The 18,767-nt window shown below is 44.1% G+C and overlaps 2 protein-coding genes across 2 annotated transcripts in view; one reads left to right on the top strand and one right to left on the bottom strand.

Moving 5' to 3' along the window:
* Positions 1–15,978, top strand: part of LOC311244773 (gastricsin-like) — a gene marked incomplete at both ends in the record, with an annotated part of 36,087 nt that extends 20,109 nt beyond the window's left edge. Inside the window, 2 exons of the mRNA XM_084334460.1 lie at positions 15,140–15,238; positions 15,814–15,978. Of these exons, the coding sequence (XP_084190586.1) occupies positions 15,140–15,238; positions 15,814–15,978 (264 nt within the window). The remainder of the gene's footprint in view (positions 1–15,139; positions 15,239–15,813) is intronic.
* Positions 1–18,767, bottom strand: part of mapk8ip2 (mitogen-activated protein kinase 8 interacting protein 2) — a gene marked incomplete at both ends in the record, with an annotated part of 182,922 nt that overhangs the window by 135,780 nt on the left and 28,375 nt on the right. The window lies entirely within an intron of this gene.

Raw genomic sequence — 18,767 nt, forward strand, 5'->3', positions numbered from 1 at the left:
CTCTGCCAGCGCTATTTGTCTATGGAGATGTTCACCTTCTTTGCAGGGCTATAACTTTTTAAATTGTATTGCTAAATTGACATTACTATGGCCCATTCAACATCAATTATCTATCGTTCAGGATGTAGGAACGTTTTACTTTTTCATTCACACATTCATACGAAAATAGCGTCTAGAGTATAAATATGTTTTTATCGTTTTCTGCAGTATTTCATAGAACATGAGATATAGGCATAAATGCATATATTAGATTATCAAATGCAGTTTGATACCGATCCATGCTATATTAAAAATGTAAACTGTACATGGTCCTAAACGTCATGACTGATCATCTGCGGGTGAACGGAGGGGGGGGGGGGGGGGGGGGGGGGGGTCGTTTATAATTCCGTGACCGACGTTAAATGATTTATGTAGTATGGGTGATATATTGATCAGAGCAGTTTGTATCGAAAATGATAAAGAAAAACACTGAAGCTCACGTCCGTCTCCTCGTACCCGTTGGGCGATGAGAGTGGAACAAACAGATCCCACTTATGTGGTGGGGATCGAGGCGATCCAGTTCCGGTTTGTATAATACTAATATACGCCCCCAAATCATGTTGTTTATTGAGTTATGGCAACGATCCATGTCCACGGTGTGTGGATTGAGTCCCGGGACGATAAACAAGTGGCCGGACGGAATTAGGGGACGGACCGAGCTGAAACGGGCATTTCCGGTTTGGCAACTCGCCGATCGGCCACCAGGTGGCGATATTGAAGCGTTGCAGAGTTGTGATGGCTCCCGCAGCATATGACAAGGCTCCGTGGGTGAAATATGAATTCCATGACGAAAATATGAAATCTACCAGCCCCCTCTCAGTCATCTACCAGCCCCCCTCTCAGTCATGTACCAACGCCCTCTCAGTCATGTACCAGCCCCCTCTCAGTCATGTACCACAGAGCCCCTCTCAGTCATGTACCACAGCCCCCTCTCAGTCATGTACCACAGCCCCCTCTCAGTCATGTACCACAGACCCATCTCAGTCATGTACCAGCCACCCTCTCAGTCATGTACCTGTACGACTGGTGGGGGGGTGCTTAGTAAGAGATGTGATTGGGCCAGCCCAGTGTCAGTCAGTACCAGTGGGCCGCTGTCCCAGCCTAGTAGTGGGCCGGTCGTTGACCAAACAAAAATAAATAAATAAAAATAAATAAATTTTTTTATAAAAGTTTTTTTTTTTTTTAATTTTTAATAGTTACAAATAGTTACCGAGGTCCAGACCTTGGTGACCTCATAACTGGCTACGGCCATGCTAGGCATGATCTAATGAGTATAACACACTCCTGCGTGTGATGTAATGCTTAACCCATTCTCTGCCACCACTTTGATCATCCTAAACCATTCTCTGCCAGCGCTATTTGTCTATGGAGATGTTCACCTTCTTTGCAGGGCTATAACTTTTTAAATTGTATTGCTAAATTGACATTACTATGGCCCATTCAACATCAATTATCTATCGTTCAGGATGTAGGAACGTTTTACTTTTTCATTCACACATTCATACGAAAATAGCGTCTAGAGTGAGGAACCAGCTGACTTGATTAACACTTTGGGTGCCGGCCAAAAATCCGGAAAATGACTGTGGGTTGCCAGGATTCCTGGACGATTCTAGCATATCTCATGATCTTAGCGGAGCTATTTCTATATTTTATATTATAACTATGGGGAAATGGTTGGGCTCATTTGAAGACGACAAGTTGATGTACACAATGCAAAAAACCGTTTGTTTCTGCATGTCTTCGTTCGTTCACAATTACAAGTTAAAAAACGTCAACAAAAGATAAAAGTGGAGGTAAATTATTTAGAACAGAAGTTACAGGCACTTTTATGAAAGGTGTGCCGGCGGGGTGATAATAGGTACTGAACGTGTTATAAAGCAATTTAGACTGGGATGGATGGATGGATGGTTTGATTGATTGATTGTTTGACAGATTGTTTTATTGGTTTGATTGATAGAATGTTTTATTGTTTTGTTGATAGTTTGATTCATAGATTGATTTGTTTGATTGATTGATTACTTTGTTGGTCATTTGATTGATAGAATGTTTGATTGTTTTGTTGATAGTTTGATTCATAGATTGATTTGTTTGATTGATTGATTACTTTGTTGGTCATTTGATTGATAGAATGTTTGATTGTTTTGTTGATAGTTTGATTCATAGATTGATTTGTTTGATTGATTGATTACTTTGTTGGTCATTTGATTGATAGAATGTTTGATTGTTTTGTTGATAGTTTGCTTGATAGAATGTTTGATTGTTTTGTTGATAGTTTGATTCATAGATTGATTTGTTTGATTGATTGATTACTTTGTTGGTAATTTGCTTGATAGAATGTTTGATTGTTTTGTTGATAGTTTGATTCATAGATTGATTGGTTTGATTGATTGATTACTTTGTTGGTCATTTGATTGATAGAATGTTTGATTGTTTTGTTGATAGTTTGATTCATAGATTGATTTGTTTGATTGATTGATTACTTTGTTGGTCATTTGATTGATAGAATGTTTGATTGTTTTGTTGATAGTTTGCTTGATAGAATGTTTGATTGTTTTGTTGATAGTTTGATTCATAGATTGATTGGTTTGATTGATTGATTACTTTGTTGGTCATTTGCTTGATAGAATGTTTGATTGTTTTGTTGATAGTTTGATTCATAGATTGATTGGTTTGATTGATTGATTACTTTGTTGGTCATTTGATTGATAGAATGTTTGATTGTTTTGTTGATAGTTTGATTCATAGATTGATTTGTTTGATTGATTACTTTGTTGGTCATTTGCTTGATAGAATGTTTGATTGTTTTGTTGATAGTTTGATTCATAGATTGATTGGTTTGATTGATTGATTACTTTGTTGGTCATTTGATTGATAGAATGTTTGATTGTTTTGTTGATAGTTTGATTCATAGATTGATTTGTTTGATTGATTACTTTGTTGGTCATTTGCTTGATAGAATGTTTGATTGTTTTGTTGATAGTTTGATTCATAGATTGATTTGTTTGATTGATTGATTACTTTGTTGGTCATTTGATTGATATGCCTGGCGCTAATGAACAAGTAAGTTTTATAACTACTGGTGTAGGTCCAGACAACATTATTATAAAATACAGAATACTTTACAATGCAAAAAACTTGAAACTTTGATGCCATGAACATTTTTATTGTAAAATATGTTCAATAAACTGGGTGACAAGTCATCAGTACCAACCATTGTTGCTGTGCATTATATGCTGGTAACATTCACAGTATAGGATTATGGTAATTTACCAAGACAATACCTTATAAAAAGTGAACACTGGAGGATAATCAACCATTGTTTCAGTGCATTTAGGAGTTTGTTGGTAACATTCACAGTATAGGATTATGGTAATTTACCAATACAATACCTTATAAAAAGTGAACACTGGAGGATAATCAACCATTGTTTCAGTGCATTTAGGAGTTTGTTGGTAACATTCACAGTATAGGATTATGGTAATTTACCAAGACAATACCTTATAAAAAGTGAACACTGTGATGATAACCAACCATTGTTTCAGTGCATTTAGGAGTTTGTTGGTAACATTCACAGTATAGGATTATGGTAATTTACCAAGACAATACCTTATAAAAAGGGAACACTGGAGGATAATCAACCATTGTTTCAGTGCATTTAGGAGTTTGTTGGTAACAACATTCACAGTATAGGATTATGGTAATTTACCAAGACAATACCTTATAAAAAGTGAACACTGGAGGATAATCAACCATTGTTTCAGTGCATTTAGGAGTTTGTTGGTAACATTCACAGTATAGGATTATGGTAATTTACCAATACAATACCTTATAAAAAGTGAACACTGGAGGATAATCAACCATTGTGTCAGTGCATTTAGGAGTTTGTTGGTAACATTCACAGTATAGGATTATGGTAATTTACAAAGACAATACCTTATAAAAAGTGAACACTGGAGATGATAACCAACCATTGTTTCAGTGCATTTAGGAGTTTGTTGGTAACATTCACAGTATAGGATTATGGTAATTTACCAAGACAATACCTTATAAAAAGTGAACACTGGAGGATAACCAACCATTGTTTCAGTGCATTTAGGAGTTTGTTGGTAACATTCACAGTATAGGATTATGGTAATTTACCAAGACAATACCTTATAAAAAGTGAACACTGGAGGATAATCAACCATTGTTTCAGTGCATTTAGGAGTTTGTTGGTAACATTCACAGTATAGGATTATGGTAATTTACCAAGACAATACCTTATAAAAAGTGAACACTGTGATGATAATCAACCATTGTTTCAGTGCATTTAGGAGTTTGTTGGTAACATTCACAGTATAGGATTATGGTAATTTACCAAGACAATACCTTATAAAAAGTGAACACTGTGATGATAACCAACCATTGTTTCAGTGCATTTAGGAGTTTGTTGGTAACATTCACAGTATAGGATTATGGTAATTTACCAAGACAATACCTTATAAAAAGTGAACACTGTGATGATAACCAACCATTGTTTCAGTGCATTTAGGAGTTTGTTGGTAACATTCACAGTATAGGATTATGGTAATTTACCAAGACAATACCTTATAAAAAGTGAACACTGTGATGATAACCAACCATTGTTTCAGTGCATTTAGGAGTTTGTTGGTAACATTCACAGTATAGGATTATGGTAATTTACCAAGACAATACCTTATAAAAAGTGAACACTGGCTGATGATAACCAACCATTGTGTCAGTGCATTTAGGAGTTTGTTGGTAACATTCACAGTATAGGATTATGGTAATTTACAAAGACAATACCTTATAAAAAGTGACACTGAGGATAACCAACCATTGTTTCAGTGCATTTAGAAGTTTGCTGGTAACATTCACGTCACATGAACTACAGGGCATATCTTACTTGGTCTCTCGCATCGATGACTGCATTGTCCATTGATAAATGGATGAAGCGCCAGATGATCTGTGGACCAAAAAATATCCAATACATGCTTCCAAAGTATATAAATAATAGGCCAATGGACTGCATTAGAAAAGTGTGGTATGTTACCTACAGTATATACTTTTTTAAACTGGGTGACTGTCAGCAACCATTGGTTCTGTGCAAACGGTAAAAATGAGGGGGGAAAAAGATAAATAAAAAAAAACTATATACACACACAATGCAAATTATGAATGGAGTCGATACAGCTAGATCGCTAACATAACGTCTCATCTGCAAGTGGTCCAAACATGCCTATGCAATATCGACAACCGTGGCCCAAATACATGTGTTCAACGCATTTGTCTTGTACAGAAAACAGTGCAACTACCCATACACTATACTATACTATACTATACTACAATATACTATACTATACTATACTACACTATACTATACTACACTCAGCTAGCTATACTATGTACCGGTACACATGGTTCTGTCTGTATCACACAATGATGGATTATTTAGAAGTAATCTGTACTTCTGTGTGCCGGATTATTTAGAAGTAGTCTGTACTTCTGTATGACAACTAATAAAGAAACTATTTAGAGAAATCCCTCTTTGTGTGGTACAGAGCGAAGCATTTGTCACGATGCAGGGGGACTTTGCACGATGTGCAAAAATATCTGGTCTCACTCCTGATGCCACGCCTACTGCAGACACGACATTTCCTACACGGTAGCTTTCTCTTCGGGGTGGCTTTGTATGCAACCATTACATGCTTCACAAAGCCACCCACTAATCTGCTCTGCGGGTCCCCCAGTGGGGCCCTAGGGTCGACACGCCCCACCTGCTCAGCCCCTGCCTCCTCCTCATCCCACCCCCTGCCTCCTCCCCTGCCTCCTCCCCTGCCTCCGCCTCCGCCTCCATCTCCGCTGTCACCCCAGGAATCTTCTTCTCCTTACCGTCTGTGTAGGTCCGCGCCACAGCCCTGGTGAACCGGAAGAGGTTGGAGTAATGCCCTTGTGGGTGCTTTTTTTTGTACAAGACAAACGCGTTGAAGATACATATTTGGATCAGATACATCACAAACTTTTTGGTCCACTTTCCAGTCTTACGTGTAACCGGATAGTACGATATATTTTGATCCAGCTGATCGACGCCGTTCATGAATTTATTGTACTCCAGGATTGATGTTGGCTTGAGCATCTCCACCCTCAGCGCTTTGCCCTTCTTCTGCTTCTTCCACACCATCGCCTTTTCCATAGTGTCCTCGTGGAAGCTGCTGATGGTCTTCACGATTCTCTTATCGCGCCATGCCACGATCAGGACCTCCTTGTTGTTGACCGCAATGCGCTCCCCCACACCGATGTCACGTTTGGTAATGTTCTTGATGATGGCTGGCTCGCCCCGGTGCTTCCTGAGGGTACCACAGACGTCGGTCCTCAACTGTCGGAGCCTGGCTGACATACGTACCGAGTTGTAGAAGTTGTCCATGTAGAGCGTATAGCCGGCCCCAGACAGACGTCCAAGCAGACCGACGACCGTGTCCCCCAGGAGCGAGCCTTCCCGACAATATGGCTTAAATGAAAAGCAATATCCTGTGCGTGATTCGCACAGGAAGTAGGACTTGATGCCATAGCGGGTGGGCTTGTTGGGGTTGTAGACCCGGAAGGTCAGGCGGCCTCGCCATGCCATCACCCCCTCGTCAATGGCGAGCTCGCGTTCAGGCTGGTACAGCTCCTTGCACCTCGTGTTTACATGGTCGACTACAGGGCGTACTTTGCACAATTTGTCTCTAACCTCCAGGGAAGTATTGTCCGCAAAGTGGAGGAATCGCCAGATCAATTGGAACCTGTTGCGTGGCATGGTATCAGAGTAGTACGGTGTGTACATCATGTCGTCAGTGGTCCACATCTGGTCCACGCGAGGCTTCCGCAGGACACTGCTAAGGAAATGGAGTCCGAGGAACTTCTTCAGCTCCTTCAATGTGAGGGGCTTCCAAAGCAGTGCCCTGCTACTGGTTAGCGTGGGGTCCAGCCGGGCAATGGACTGCTCAGCGTAGAGGTTGGACTGGGCAACAATAGAGTTCAGAAAAGCATCTGTCAGGAACAGATCCATCCATTTCGCAGGCCGGTAAGATCTGAGTGCCTTGGCGTCCTGGAGCAACCCCGGTTGGGCTGTGAAGGGGATCCTTTGAGGCACCCAGCCCTCACGAGACCAGGCATTCTCCTCTTCCTGACGGATCGCAGCCCTGCTCTTCGCTCCTCCACGACCTGTCAATTATACAAATATACTATAACACCCCTACTGTAGACATTCATATGCCACGTAGTTACAAACTGTGTGAGTGAATGAGTGAGTGTGTGTGGGGTTCAGATGTCAGAGCTGGACGTGGTGTGGGGGTCAGAGGTCAGAGCTGGAAGTGGTGTGCAGAGTGAGGCCAACTTACCGCTCTTAGATGTGCGTTTCCGCCCTGCAACAGGTTCCGGCATGTCCAGACTAGCATCCAGTTCTAGAATCACATGATGTAATACATTACACTAGGGCAACGCATTGTCATTGTATTTACCACCATCACCACCAGACCAGGCCCTGCAGCAGCCAGTCACCACCAGGCCCAGGCCCTGCAGCAGCCAGTCACCACCAGGCCCAGGCCCTGCAGCAGCCAGTCACCACCAGGCCCAGGCTCTAGCAGCAGCCAGTCACCACCAGGCCCAGGCTCTAGCAGCAGCCAGCTACCACCAGGCCCAGGCTCTAGCAGCAGCCAGTCACCACCATGTACAATTACCTGCAGGAGTAGAATGTGATCCTATGTCGTTGCCAGTCTCAGCGTCACTATCTGCAGGGTCTGCGCCAGAATCTGAATTGGATTAAATTCATTCAGTAAGTAAGTCTCACAAAACACAATAGTAATACATTTACACATACATAAATGTAGTTAGTACATACCCAAGCATGTTGGTGTATTGGCCCCGGATTCGGTTTCGGAGTGTTCTGCTGTGTGAACACAAAATAAATCAGCGGCCATCAAAGCATGTACATGTGTGTGTGTTGTAATCAATGGAATTTTACATATGCTACACAACCATGCATTTAAATATAGGCCTCGCCATGTGTCCATGCCATTGTGTATGTGTGTGCTGTAATCAATGGAATTTGCATATAGAGGCCTCACCATGTACTGCGAAGTTCAAAGGTGTTGGAGAGGATGCATGTCTTTTGATCTTGTGTGTGTGTGTGTGTACACACACTGCACACACACACACACACATACACACACACATCAAATGGCATGGGGTGAGGCATCTACACACACACACACACACACATCCATGTAACTAAATGTAGTGGCCTGTACATGCCTACTATATCCTATATCATTCAACTATCGATTTGAACATGCACAAAACAATATTCACATTGCAACATACCAATTACCACGTCGACCACCACCACCACGTCGTATCATGCCCAGCATGCAACTATTATCACTTACATGATAGCTACACACTTCAAAGAGCCACTTCAAAGGGCGTGCACATGCACACACACACACACACACGCACACAAGACAACCTAACTGTAGCACATGGTAGCGTGGCCTGTACTGCATGCCTACTATATCCTATATCATTCAACTATCGATTTGAACATGCACAAAACAATATTCACATTGCAACATACCAATTACCACGTCGACCACCACCACCACGTCGTATCATGCCCAGCATGCAACTATTATCACTTACATGATAGCTACACACTTCAAAGAGCCACTTCAAAGGGCGTGCACATGCACACACACACACACACACACGCACACAAGACAACCTAACTGTAGCACATGGTAGCGTGGCCTGTACTGCATGCCTACTATATCCTATATCATTCAACTATTGATTTGAACATGCACAAAACAATATTCACATTGCAACATACCAATTACCACGTCGACCACCACCACCACGTCGTATCATGCCCAGCATGCAACTATTATCACTTACATGATAGCTACACACTTCAAAGAGCCACTTCAAAGGGCGTGCACATGCACACACACACACACACACGCACACAAGACAACCTAACTGTAGCACATGGTCGCGTGGCCTGTACTCTACATCCCTACTATATCCTATATCATTCAACTATCGATTTGAACATGCACAAAACAATATTCACATTGCATTAGTAAACATGACGTACCGTTGCCCCGTCGACCACCACCGTGTCCGACTCCCACGTCTGAATCGTGCGATGAATCAGACTCATACCTCCGACCCAAGCCGAGATCATCGTCAGATGATTCCGGAGCTAGAATATAATAAATGCATATCAGCGTTAGGTTTGGCAAACTAACGTTACATAGTCACAGAATAAGCGGTAGGTAAATCATCAAATACACGTTTCACACACACACAATCACATGCATATCGCCGGCGTTGGTTTGTCGAACTAACGTTACATAGACAGTCACAGTATGTAAATCATCAAATACACGTTTCACACACACACACAATCACATGCATATCGCCGTTGGTTTGTCGAACTAACGTTACATAGTCACAGTATGTAAATCATCAAATACACGTTTCACACACACACATATATATATATATATATATAAGACCGTGTAATTACCTGGTGGTTCCCAATCGGCGCTCCCATCAGATTCGTGGGCGGTCGAATCGCTGTCCCCTGACTCGCATGAAGAAGCTATGACCACAGCGGCAGCCTTCCTCTTCCTCGAACTGCGTCGGGTAGAGCCGCTCCCGGTCCCGGGGAGAGACGCGTTACTGGGCCCAGCAACGGTCTCACGGCTCTCTCCGATCGGAGCTACCAAAGACGTTGGTGCTGTTGGTGCTGCTGCTGCTTGAACAACCGCGGGTCCAAACGCCAGCTTCGTCTGAACAAAGCGACCCGCCGCCGGATTGTCCCCTCGCTTTCCTACACTACGTCTCTTCATACTGATCTAAATGAAACTACTAACTGATCAAACTACTATTACTACTACTGAAATATACTACCTAGACTACACACTAATCCCTCGAATAGTACTACTACTTAGCACGACTAAGTACTTTCTAAAGCACAGCTGAAACCTTACAATTAGTCTGATACTACCACTATACTGTATAACACTATAAATATAGACTATAGGCTGATCTCAATTCAAATCTCTCTCTCAATCTCTCTCTCTCTCTCTCTATCGCTCTATCTATCTCTCTCTCTCTCTCTCCTCCAAAACCTCGTAGATTCTGGGATCGCGCTAACGTTTTATACCTGTGGTTACATTGGCCAGGTATGCTGGCCAATCAAATGCCAGATTCATTGTGGGGTACAATATTCCCCCTATTGTGATAGTGTTAGAAAATAGGGGGACACTGCCACCTAGTGAAATTTGAGAGGAAATGCAGTTTCCGGTTAAAATTTTCTTCCAAAAGCTCGGCGGTGAAGTTCAGACGGGGAAAATCGAAAAAAGATGTAAACAGATCAAAGACGCTGTACAGCGTCCTCGGCACCTTGAGCATGGCCGGGAAAGACGCTGTAAAGCGTTTCCCGGCACCCAAAGTGTTAAAGGGGCGTGTTTAAAACGGCCATTTTGTTTTGTTAAGTGGCCCCATTAAGGGCCAGGTGTTAAGACAGCACTAATTAGTGATAGAGATTTAAAGGCTTGCTGGTGTAGCGTCAGCGAAGCGTCGAGAAACGAAGAGGGACAAAGAGGAGGAGGAGTTTTCCTGGAGTTATTCGCCGAGGGATCCACCGATCCACCTAGTGCTAAGTACACCCTAGTCCTATCTTACACTCCACTCTGAAAAATCCCCCTTTCCCTCCCACTCTGCTATTTCTCTACTTCCTCCCTGCCACTCTTGACAAGACAATGTGTCTCATACCTATATCCACAATCTGCTCCTCTAGAACAGATTTAACCCACCCACGGCAGTTTGCTAGCAACCCGGCTAATCTCTCCTACCCTCCTACAGCCACTAATACACCTGTCACAGTATGGGGAGGCTTATGGAATTGTCAATCAGCAGTCAAGAAAGCTGACTTCATTACTGCCTACGCCCATAGTCTAAATCTGCAGCTCCTGGCTCTAACTGAGACCTGGATAACCCCCAATAACTCATCAACACCTGCAGCATTATCTACAAACTATAACTTCACTCACACACCTCGACCTTCCAGACGGGGTGGAGGCACTGGCCTCATGACATCTCCTTCATGGGCTACAAACGTAACACCACTCCCAGAACTGTCACTCTCCTCTCTCGAATATCATGCAGTATCTGTCTCTAATCCTTTCAATCTCACCATTGTTACACTCTACCGCCCTCCAGGTACACTCGATCACTTCACAGATGAGCTGGACATGCTTCTTAGCTCCTTACCGGAAGATGGTACCCCTCTCCTTCTATTGGGCGACTTCAACCTGCCTGACTCATCTCAGTCAGTCATAGTAGTCTCCCTCCTACAATCGTTTGACCTGACTCCCACTGCCATGCCTCCCACCCATAAAGCAGGCAACTCCTTGGATCTCATATTTTCCCGTAACTCCAGCATCATTAACACCACGGTAACTCCCCTACATGTATCTGACCATTCCTTCATATCCTTCTCACTAACTCTCATGCTTAACCGAAAGGTCTTCACCCCAACTCAAACAGTCTCACTCAGACGCAACCTGCCCTCCCTATCCCCCTCCACCCTCTCCTCTGACATACTATCCTCTCTACCTTTGAGTGACACCTTCTCTGCTCTCTCCACAGAGATGGCAACCTCCACCCTCCTTTCAGCCCTTGCAACCTCCTTCAACAAGCTCTGTCCCCTTGTTGAGAAACCTGCCCGCCGTTCCCCACCCAGTCCATGGCTGACAGATCCAGTGAGAGAACAAAGACAGGTCCTGAGAGCAGCTGAAAGGAAGTATAGAAAGTCACGCCTCACTGCTGACATCGACACATATCACAACCTCTTGTTAACATTCTCCAAAACCATCACTAATGCCAAAGCTTCTTTCTTCCACCATAGGATCGAGGCCTCTGCCAAGAATCTTCGCAAACTGCATGTTACCATGTCCTCCCTCCTCACTCCCCCCCCACCCCCCCCTCCCTCATCTTTCTCTGCCGAAGACTTTGCGATCTTCTTTGAGGAAAAAGTGGAGAACATCCGCAGCTCCTTCTCCCAACCCCCACCCATTCCAAATGCTGAATCGAGAACCTCATCCTTCACTCTGTCATCTTTCTCTCCCATTACAGAAGCAGAGACCCTGACACTGGTAACGTCGAACCGTCCGACTACTTGCCAGCTGGACCAGCTACCCTCCCCACTCCTCCAGACCATAGCACCAGACATCCTCCCATTCCTAACTGCAACCATCAACTCCTCACTCAACTCGGGGGTGGTCCCCACCTCCCTAAAACAAGCCAGAGTCACGCCGCTCATAAAAAAACCAACCCTGAACCCTACCGTCATAGGCAACTACCGTCCTGGCTCTCTTCTCTCTTTCCTTTCTAAAACACTTGAACGTGCTGTATCCAACCAACTTACTGCTTATCTCTTACAGAATGACCTCCTAGACCCTAATCAGTCAGGCTTCAGGACTGGTCACTCCACAGAGACAGCCCTCATTGCGGTCACAGAGGCACTTCACTTAGCAAAAGCGAAAGGCCTCTCCTCTGTCCTGATTCTCCTAGATCTATCTGCAGCCTTCGACACAGTCAACCACCAGATCCTCCTTGCGGCCCTCGCAGGAATGGGAGTGGCTGGCTCTGCGCTGACATGGCTGTCATCATACCTCAATGACCGCTCCTACCAAGTGTCATGGAGAGGGACCCTGTCGGCCACCCGCCCCCTGCGGACGGGTGTCCCCCAGGGCTCGGTTTTAGGACCCCTTCTCTTCTCCCTCTACACTAAATCACTGGGTAACATTATCACGTCTCATGGCTTCTCCTACCATTGTTATGCCGACGATACTCAACTCTTCCTCTCCTTCCCTCCCTCAGATATCCACGTCTCTGAGCGGATCTCGGCCTGTCTGTCCGACATCTCCGCCTGGATGACGTCCAACCACCTCAAACTGAACCTAAGCAAAACAGAATTGCTCCACCTTCCGGCCAAATCCTCCCCCCTAACCGACCTTTCAATCACAGTCGAGAATGCAGCTGTGACTGCGTCCCCGACCGCCAAGAACCTTGGTGTTGTCCTCGACGACCAGTTGAACTTCTCTGCTCACATCGCAGCGACGACCAGAAGCTGCCGATTCCTCCTGAGCAACGTCAGAAGGATCCGCCCCTTCCTGACAAAAGAAGCCACCCAACTCCTCGTCCAATCAACAGTCATCTCCCGCCTCGACTACTGCAATGCACTGCTCGCTGGCCTCCCGGCCACTGCCACTAAGCCTCTTCAACTCATTCAGAACGCAGCGGCCCGCCTGATCTCAAACCTACCGAAGTCGGCCCATGTCACCCCACTTCTTAGGGACCTGCACTGGCTCCCCATTGCTGCACGAATCCGCTTCAAGGCCCTCGACCTAGCATACCGTGCGGCAAAGGGAACCGCTCCCGCCTACCTCCGGTCAATGGTCTCTAACTACACACCCTCAAGACCCCTACGCTCTGCATCTTCTGGCCGCCTCAGACCTACTCCTATCCAAGCTCCGGGAGGGTCATCAAAGAGAAGTCGCCTATTCTCAGTCCTTGCCCCACAATGGTGGAATGAACTACCCACCCCAGTTAGGACAGCCGAATCACGTCCAATCTTTCGCCGTCGACTAAAGACGCACTTCTTCAACCATTATCTGAATTAAAAAAAAAAACAATAAAAAAAAAAAATCTAACCCTAACTAACCGTACTGTCATGCACTTGTCCTAATAAACTAACCTACACTGTAGCACTCAACACTTTGATGAACATTGTTGCTCAGCTGATAGAGTTGTGCCCTTCCTGATGGCTTGTCGTACAGAACTTGTAAGTCGCTTTGGATAAAAGCGTCAGCTAAATGACTAAATGTAAATGTAAATGTAGAGTATAAATATGTTTTTATCGTTTTCTGCAGTATTTCATAGAACATGAGATATAGGCATAAATGCATATATTAGATTATCAAATGCAGTTTGATACCGATCCATGCTATATTAAAAATGTAAACTGTACATGGTCCTAAACGTCATGACTGATCATCTGCGGGTGAACGGAGGGGGGGGGGGGGGGGTCGTTTATAATTCCGCGACCGACGTTAAATGATTTATGTAGTATGGGTGATATATTGATCAGAGCAGTTTGTATCGAAAATGATAAAGAAAAACACTGAAGCTCACGTCTGTCTCCTCGTACCCGTTGGGCGATGAGAGTGGAACAAACAGATCCCACTTATGTGGTGGGGATCGAGGCGATCCAGTTCCGGTTTGTATAATACTAATATACGCCCCAAATCATGTTGTTTATTGAGTTATGGCAACGATCCATGTCCACGGTGTGTGGATTGAGTCCCGGGACGATAAACAAGTGGCCGGACGGAATTAGGGGACGGACCGAGCTGAAACGGGCATTTCCGGTTTGGCAACTCGCCGATCGGCCACCAGGTGGCGATATTGAAGCGTTGCAGAGTTGTGATGGCTCCCGCAGCATATGACAAGGCTCCGTGGGTGAAATATGAATTCCATGACGAAAATATGAAATATGACCTTGAAACACGCTGTACAGCGATATTGGCAGACAATGCATGGCGGGCAATAACGCTGAACAGCGATTTTGGCAGGTAATGGGTTAAATATACGATGGGAAAACAGCGTGGCAGTCAATGAGTTAATTAACGAACGTGAGATAATCCAACAAGCAGATCCAATCCAATTACCAGACTGTTATGCTACCTGGATAGCTAGCTATGTACAAAGCATGCCTTTCAGCAGTGTAACAGTTAATAGGGTCCCCTCTCAATACACTACAGTACACAGTGTAATTGCCGGAAAGGGACAATATAATTTTTTGAGACAAAACGATATTTGCATAATCTATTCATAAATACAAAAAAAGATTTATATAATTGAACAACTATTCGAATATTTAAAAATCGATACCCATCCCTACCAGTAATGGTGATTAACAAACTGGACGAGTTAGGGCATCCCATTGACTTTCTCTACCACCGTGTCTGTGTTGTTCGTTCCCTAGTACATGGTGGACTGCAAGAAGGTGTCCAAACTGCCAACTCTCACCTTCGTCATAAGCGGCGTCCCTTTGCCCCTGTCTCCCTTGGCCTACGTCTCGCAGGTGAGTCACATGTTCCGTCTGTGAATGTTGAATGAGTCAGTAGTCGTTGGGCTCATTAACACTTTTAGCGCCAGAGGTCGCTGTGGGCCGTGTGCCAGCGCTTTAATGAATGGGGATACATGCCGGTGTTTGCAGTAGCCCAAAACAAGAATGGCTACAAATAAAGGCTAAATTCTGAATAGTACAATAATAATAATACATTTCGATATAACAAGCGTGACCAAAAGGAAAGCCAACACTAGGAAATGAAAAAGCAGTTGACACTGCGAGATTCAAATTTAAATAGACTCAGCCTTTCCATAGGCACAGCTGCACTGAATCAGTTGCAATCAAGCCCACACACCTGCCGACCCATGAGGCAATTAACCACAGAGGCCAGTGATTGACAGCTATCCCTCACAGGGAGACGAAATAAGGCAAAAACCATGACAATACCGGGGTGTGATGTCAGAAAGGTATGAAGGTATGAAAGAAATGATACCGCCCAAGCCTAACGCACGCAAACACAACACTGTGTACGTACTACGTATCTTACTGTGCAGAAATGTATGGCCATTATCTGTCTCTGTGCGCAGCGCTACGAGAATGGGGAGCAGTTCTGCACGGTGGATATAAACCCCACATACCTGCCCTCCAACGATGGCCAGCCGCTGTGGATCTTTGGAGACGTGTTCCTGAGGGAGTACTACTCCGTTTACGACCGCGCCAATAACCGCGTCGGTTTCGCCACGGCCGCGTAAACCTCACCGCGGGAGGCTGAGGATGAACACTATAGTAGGGAGGTTGAACGTTTTTCTCGCAGTCACCAAAATAAAAAAACATATACTTTTTTTTGTTTTTGTTTGTTTTTTGTTCAAATCTTTATTTAAACTCTCTCTCTTTCTCAACCACACAACTCCAACTCCTTACTCCGCTCAACTTCCTCCTGACTAACCAAGTGGCTTTGTAGTGTGTGTGTGTGTCGGGAGTGTGTGCATGTGAGGTGGGTGTGACTAATTGCTGTGCAGGTGTACTATATCAGTACTAATCAGCTACCTAAGTGACAGATATATCTCCCATCCTTCACGTATCCAAAGGAGGGGGGAGGAGATCTGTCACAGTACTTAGTCAAATTTAGACTTGGTTAAACACAGGTGTATTACCCAAACAGGTACAAGTAAATCAAGAGTTATAGCGGATGACTCAATGGAGACTGATTGATTGATTGATTGAAAACTTTATTAACAGATTGTAGAATGGGTACAATACAGTACAGCTCAATACACACAATTGTTAAGGGGATGCAGACCAGAGAAAGACTTTCGTCTTGTTTACATCAGGGTCCCCCATTTTCAATTCATCAGGACATATATGACATACATGACATACAGATAGTCAGTACTGCTACATCTATACATTTATGACATACCAGATTTGCAAATACAGTACTGTTTGTGATACAGAAGGAGTCAAGAAAAGGGAGTATATACATTTGACGTAGAAACTGTACATTGGAGGAGGTTGTGTGGGGGGGGTTGGGTACATTGGGATATTGACAACCATACTGGGTAATTTACATTGGAGGTGGTTGGGGGGGGGGGGGGGGGGCGGGGGGCACACTGTATAAACAAGTAATACTGTACATTGAGGGGGGGGGGGGGGAGGACATTGGCCTGATGTGTCCCCAGGGAGCTCCAGAATCCAGTGAGACATCTTTATAGTCTTTATAGTGGAGAGAAAGGGATTCTGCTTGAATGGCCCAGGTATTGGATTGGAGGGGGGCCAGGAGGGGGGAGGGTGGTATCAGGTGAGACAAAAGGTGAATGGGGGAGGGTTGGAACATGACTGGGAGATTGTTTGAGGGGTCGGGGGGGGGGGGGGGGGGGGGGGGGGTGATCATTATTCCACAATAGCAAGATGCAGATTTACCCTGTTCCAAGCAAACGAGGGACCTTCCGGCCACTAGGACAGGTTCCATAGGCCAAATCAATGATTTAAATAGCATATTCCACCTCTGTGAGATGGTCTACAACATAAACAAATCTAAAAGTTTGTCTTTAGTGGTGAAATAAAGAAATAATAATTTTGTTACTGCAACTTCCTGTAATCACTTGACCCGCTATAATCCATTATAATTGATCATGGAAAACAGCCTTTTGAGAGGATTCTAAATATCAGCAGAATGCTCACACCGCTTTTGCCGCATTGAATTCCAAATAGGTGACGGCACACCCATCGCCTTTTGGTTAAAAACTCAAAAGTCCCAAACGGGAAGAATAATCCAATTTTGTACAGTTGTAGTCCAGACTTGGGGCAACATTTGGATGCAAATACCTCGTTGTCAGCTCCTATTTAAGGGGAGTAGCCATTTGAATTAAAAACTGGCATTTTGACAGGCATTTCTCCAACAAATGAACAAACGCCATCTTGTCAACTAAAAACACATTTCTTCAATCAATAAATGCTTCCTTGCCTGTATTACTACTTACTATGCTAATGTCTTTACTACTATGCACTAAAGACTGTAGCACTCAAGTTCAATACTGTTTGACGAATATTGTTACTTAGTTGCCAGAGATGTACTCTTCCTGCTAACTTGTTGTACAGAACTTCGTAAGTCACTTTAGATAAAAGCATCAGCTAAATGACTCGATGTAAATGTAAGAGAGCACTTGAGCAGGCTGACGGTTCACTCTGAGGGGTAGGTATAGGCTGAACGAGGTCAGAGAGAAAATCCTCACATCCTAAATAGAATAGAAATCCTTGAGTTAATAGTGATTTGGTCACAGTTGAATTTTGTTTGTGCAAATTAAATGAATTTATCTCAACGCTGAGAGAGGAAACTGCTTGAGCAAATCAGTGTACTGTTGTTCACAGGCATAGATATACAACACTAGATGGCTTACCCGCGCTGCTGGCCAACGGAGACCGACGTTGCCACATGGCGGCCATCTTGCGAGGGTGGAGCACGCCCACTCATAACATTCATGTCTATGGTGCATGCATTATTGAAATAACCATAGCTTGCTCAATTTTCAACCATTTGGTTTGTTAAAAACGTCAGAGATGTAGTTATCATAATGCATACTTATAATGGACTTTGTTATGAAAAAAAAGTTAATTATAAAAATAAATTCTTCCAAGCAAGAATCATAGCCACGTTAATAACGTTTGTAATAAACTAAACCGTTTGTAAATCCATCAAGATTTCAACGAGTTACGAGTATTTTTGTTTGTACAGATCATCACCTTAAAGCAGTAGTCCACCCTCGCAAGATGGCCACCGGTGAAGTATGCGGGAGACTCCGCCTTGAGCCATCTAGTGTTATATATCTATGTTCACAAGGGCCTGTTATCATTCCAGCCGAGGGCCTGGGCTGAGAGGCGTGATTACACAAACAAGCCGCATTTCTCGGAGACGCTCTCTGATTGGCACTGACTGACGCTCTCTGATTGGCCACTGACGCGTTTGCCCAATCCGTGACGAGCTGTGTCTTTGCCCATTTCCACGCCTGCAAACTACCTGGCGTTCTATCGCCATGCTCTAAGA

This window comes from Notolepis coatsorum (genome assembly GCF_963971535.1).
Source record: "Notolepis coatsorum genome assembly, chromosome: 18".
In the NCBI taxonomy this organism is placed as follows: Eukaryota; Metazoa; Chordata; class Actinopteri; order Aulopiformes; family Paralepididae; genus Notolepis; species Notolepis coatsorum.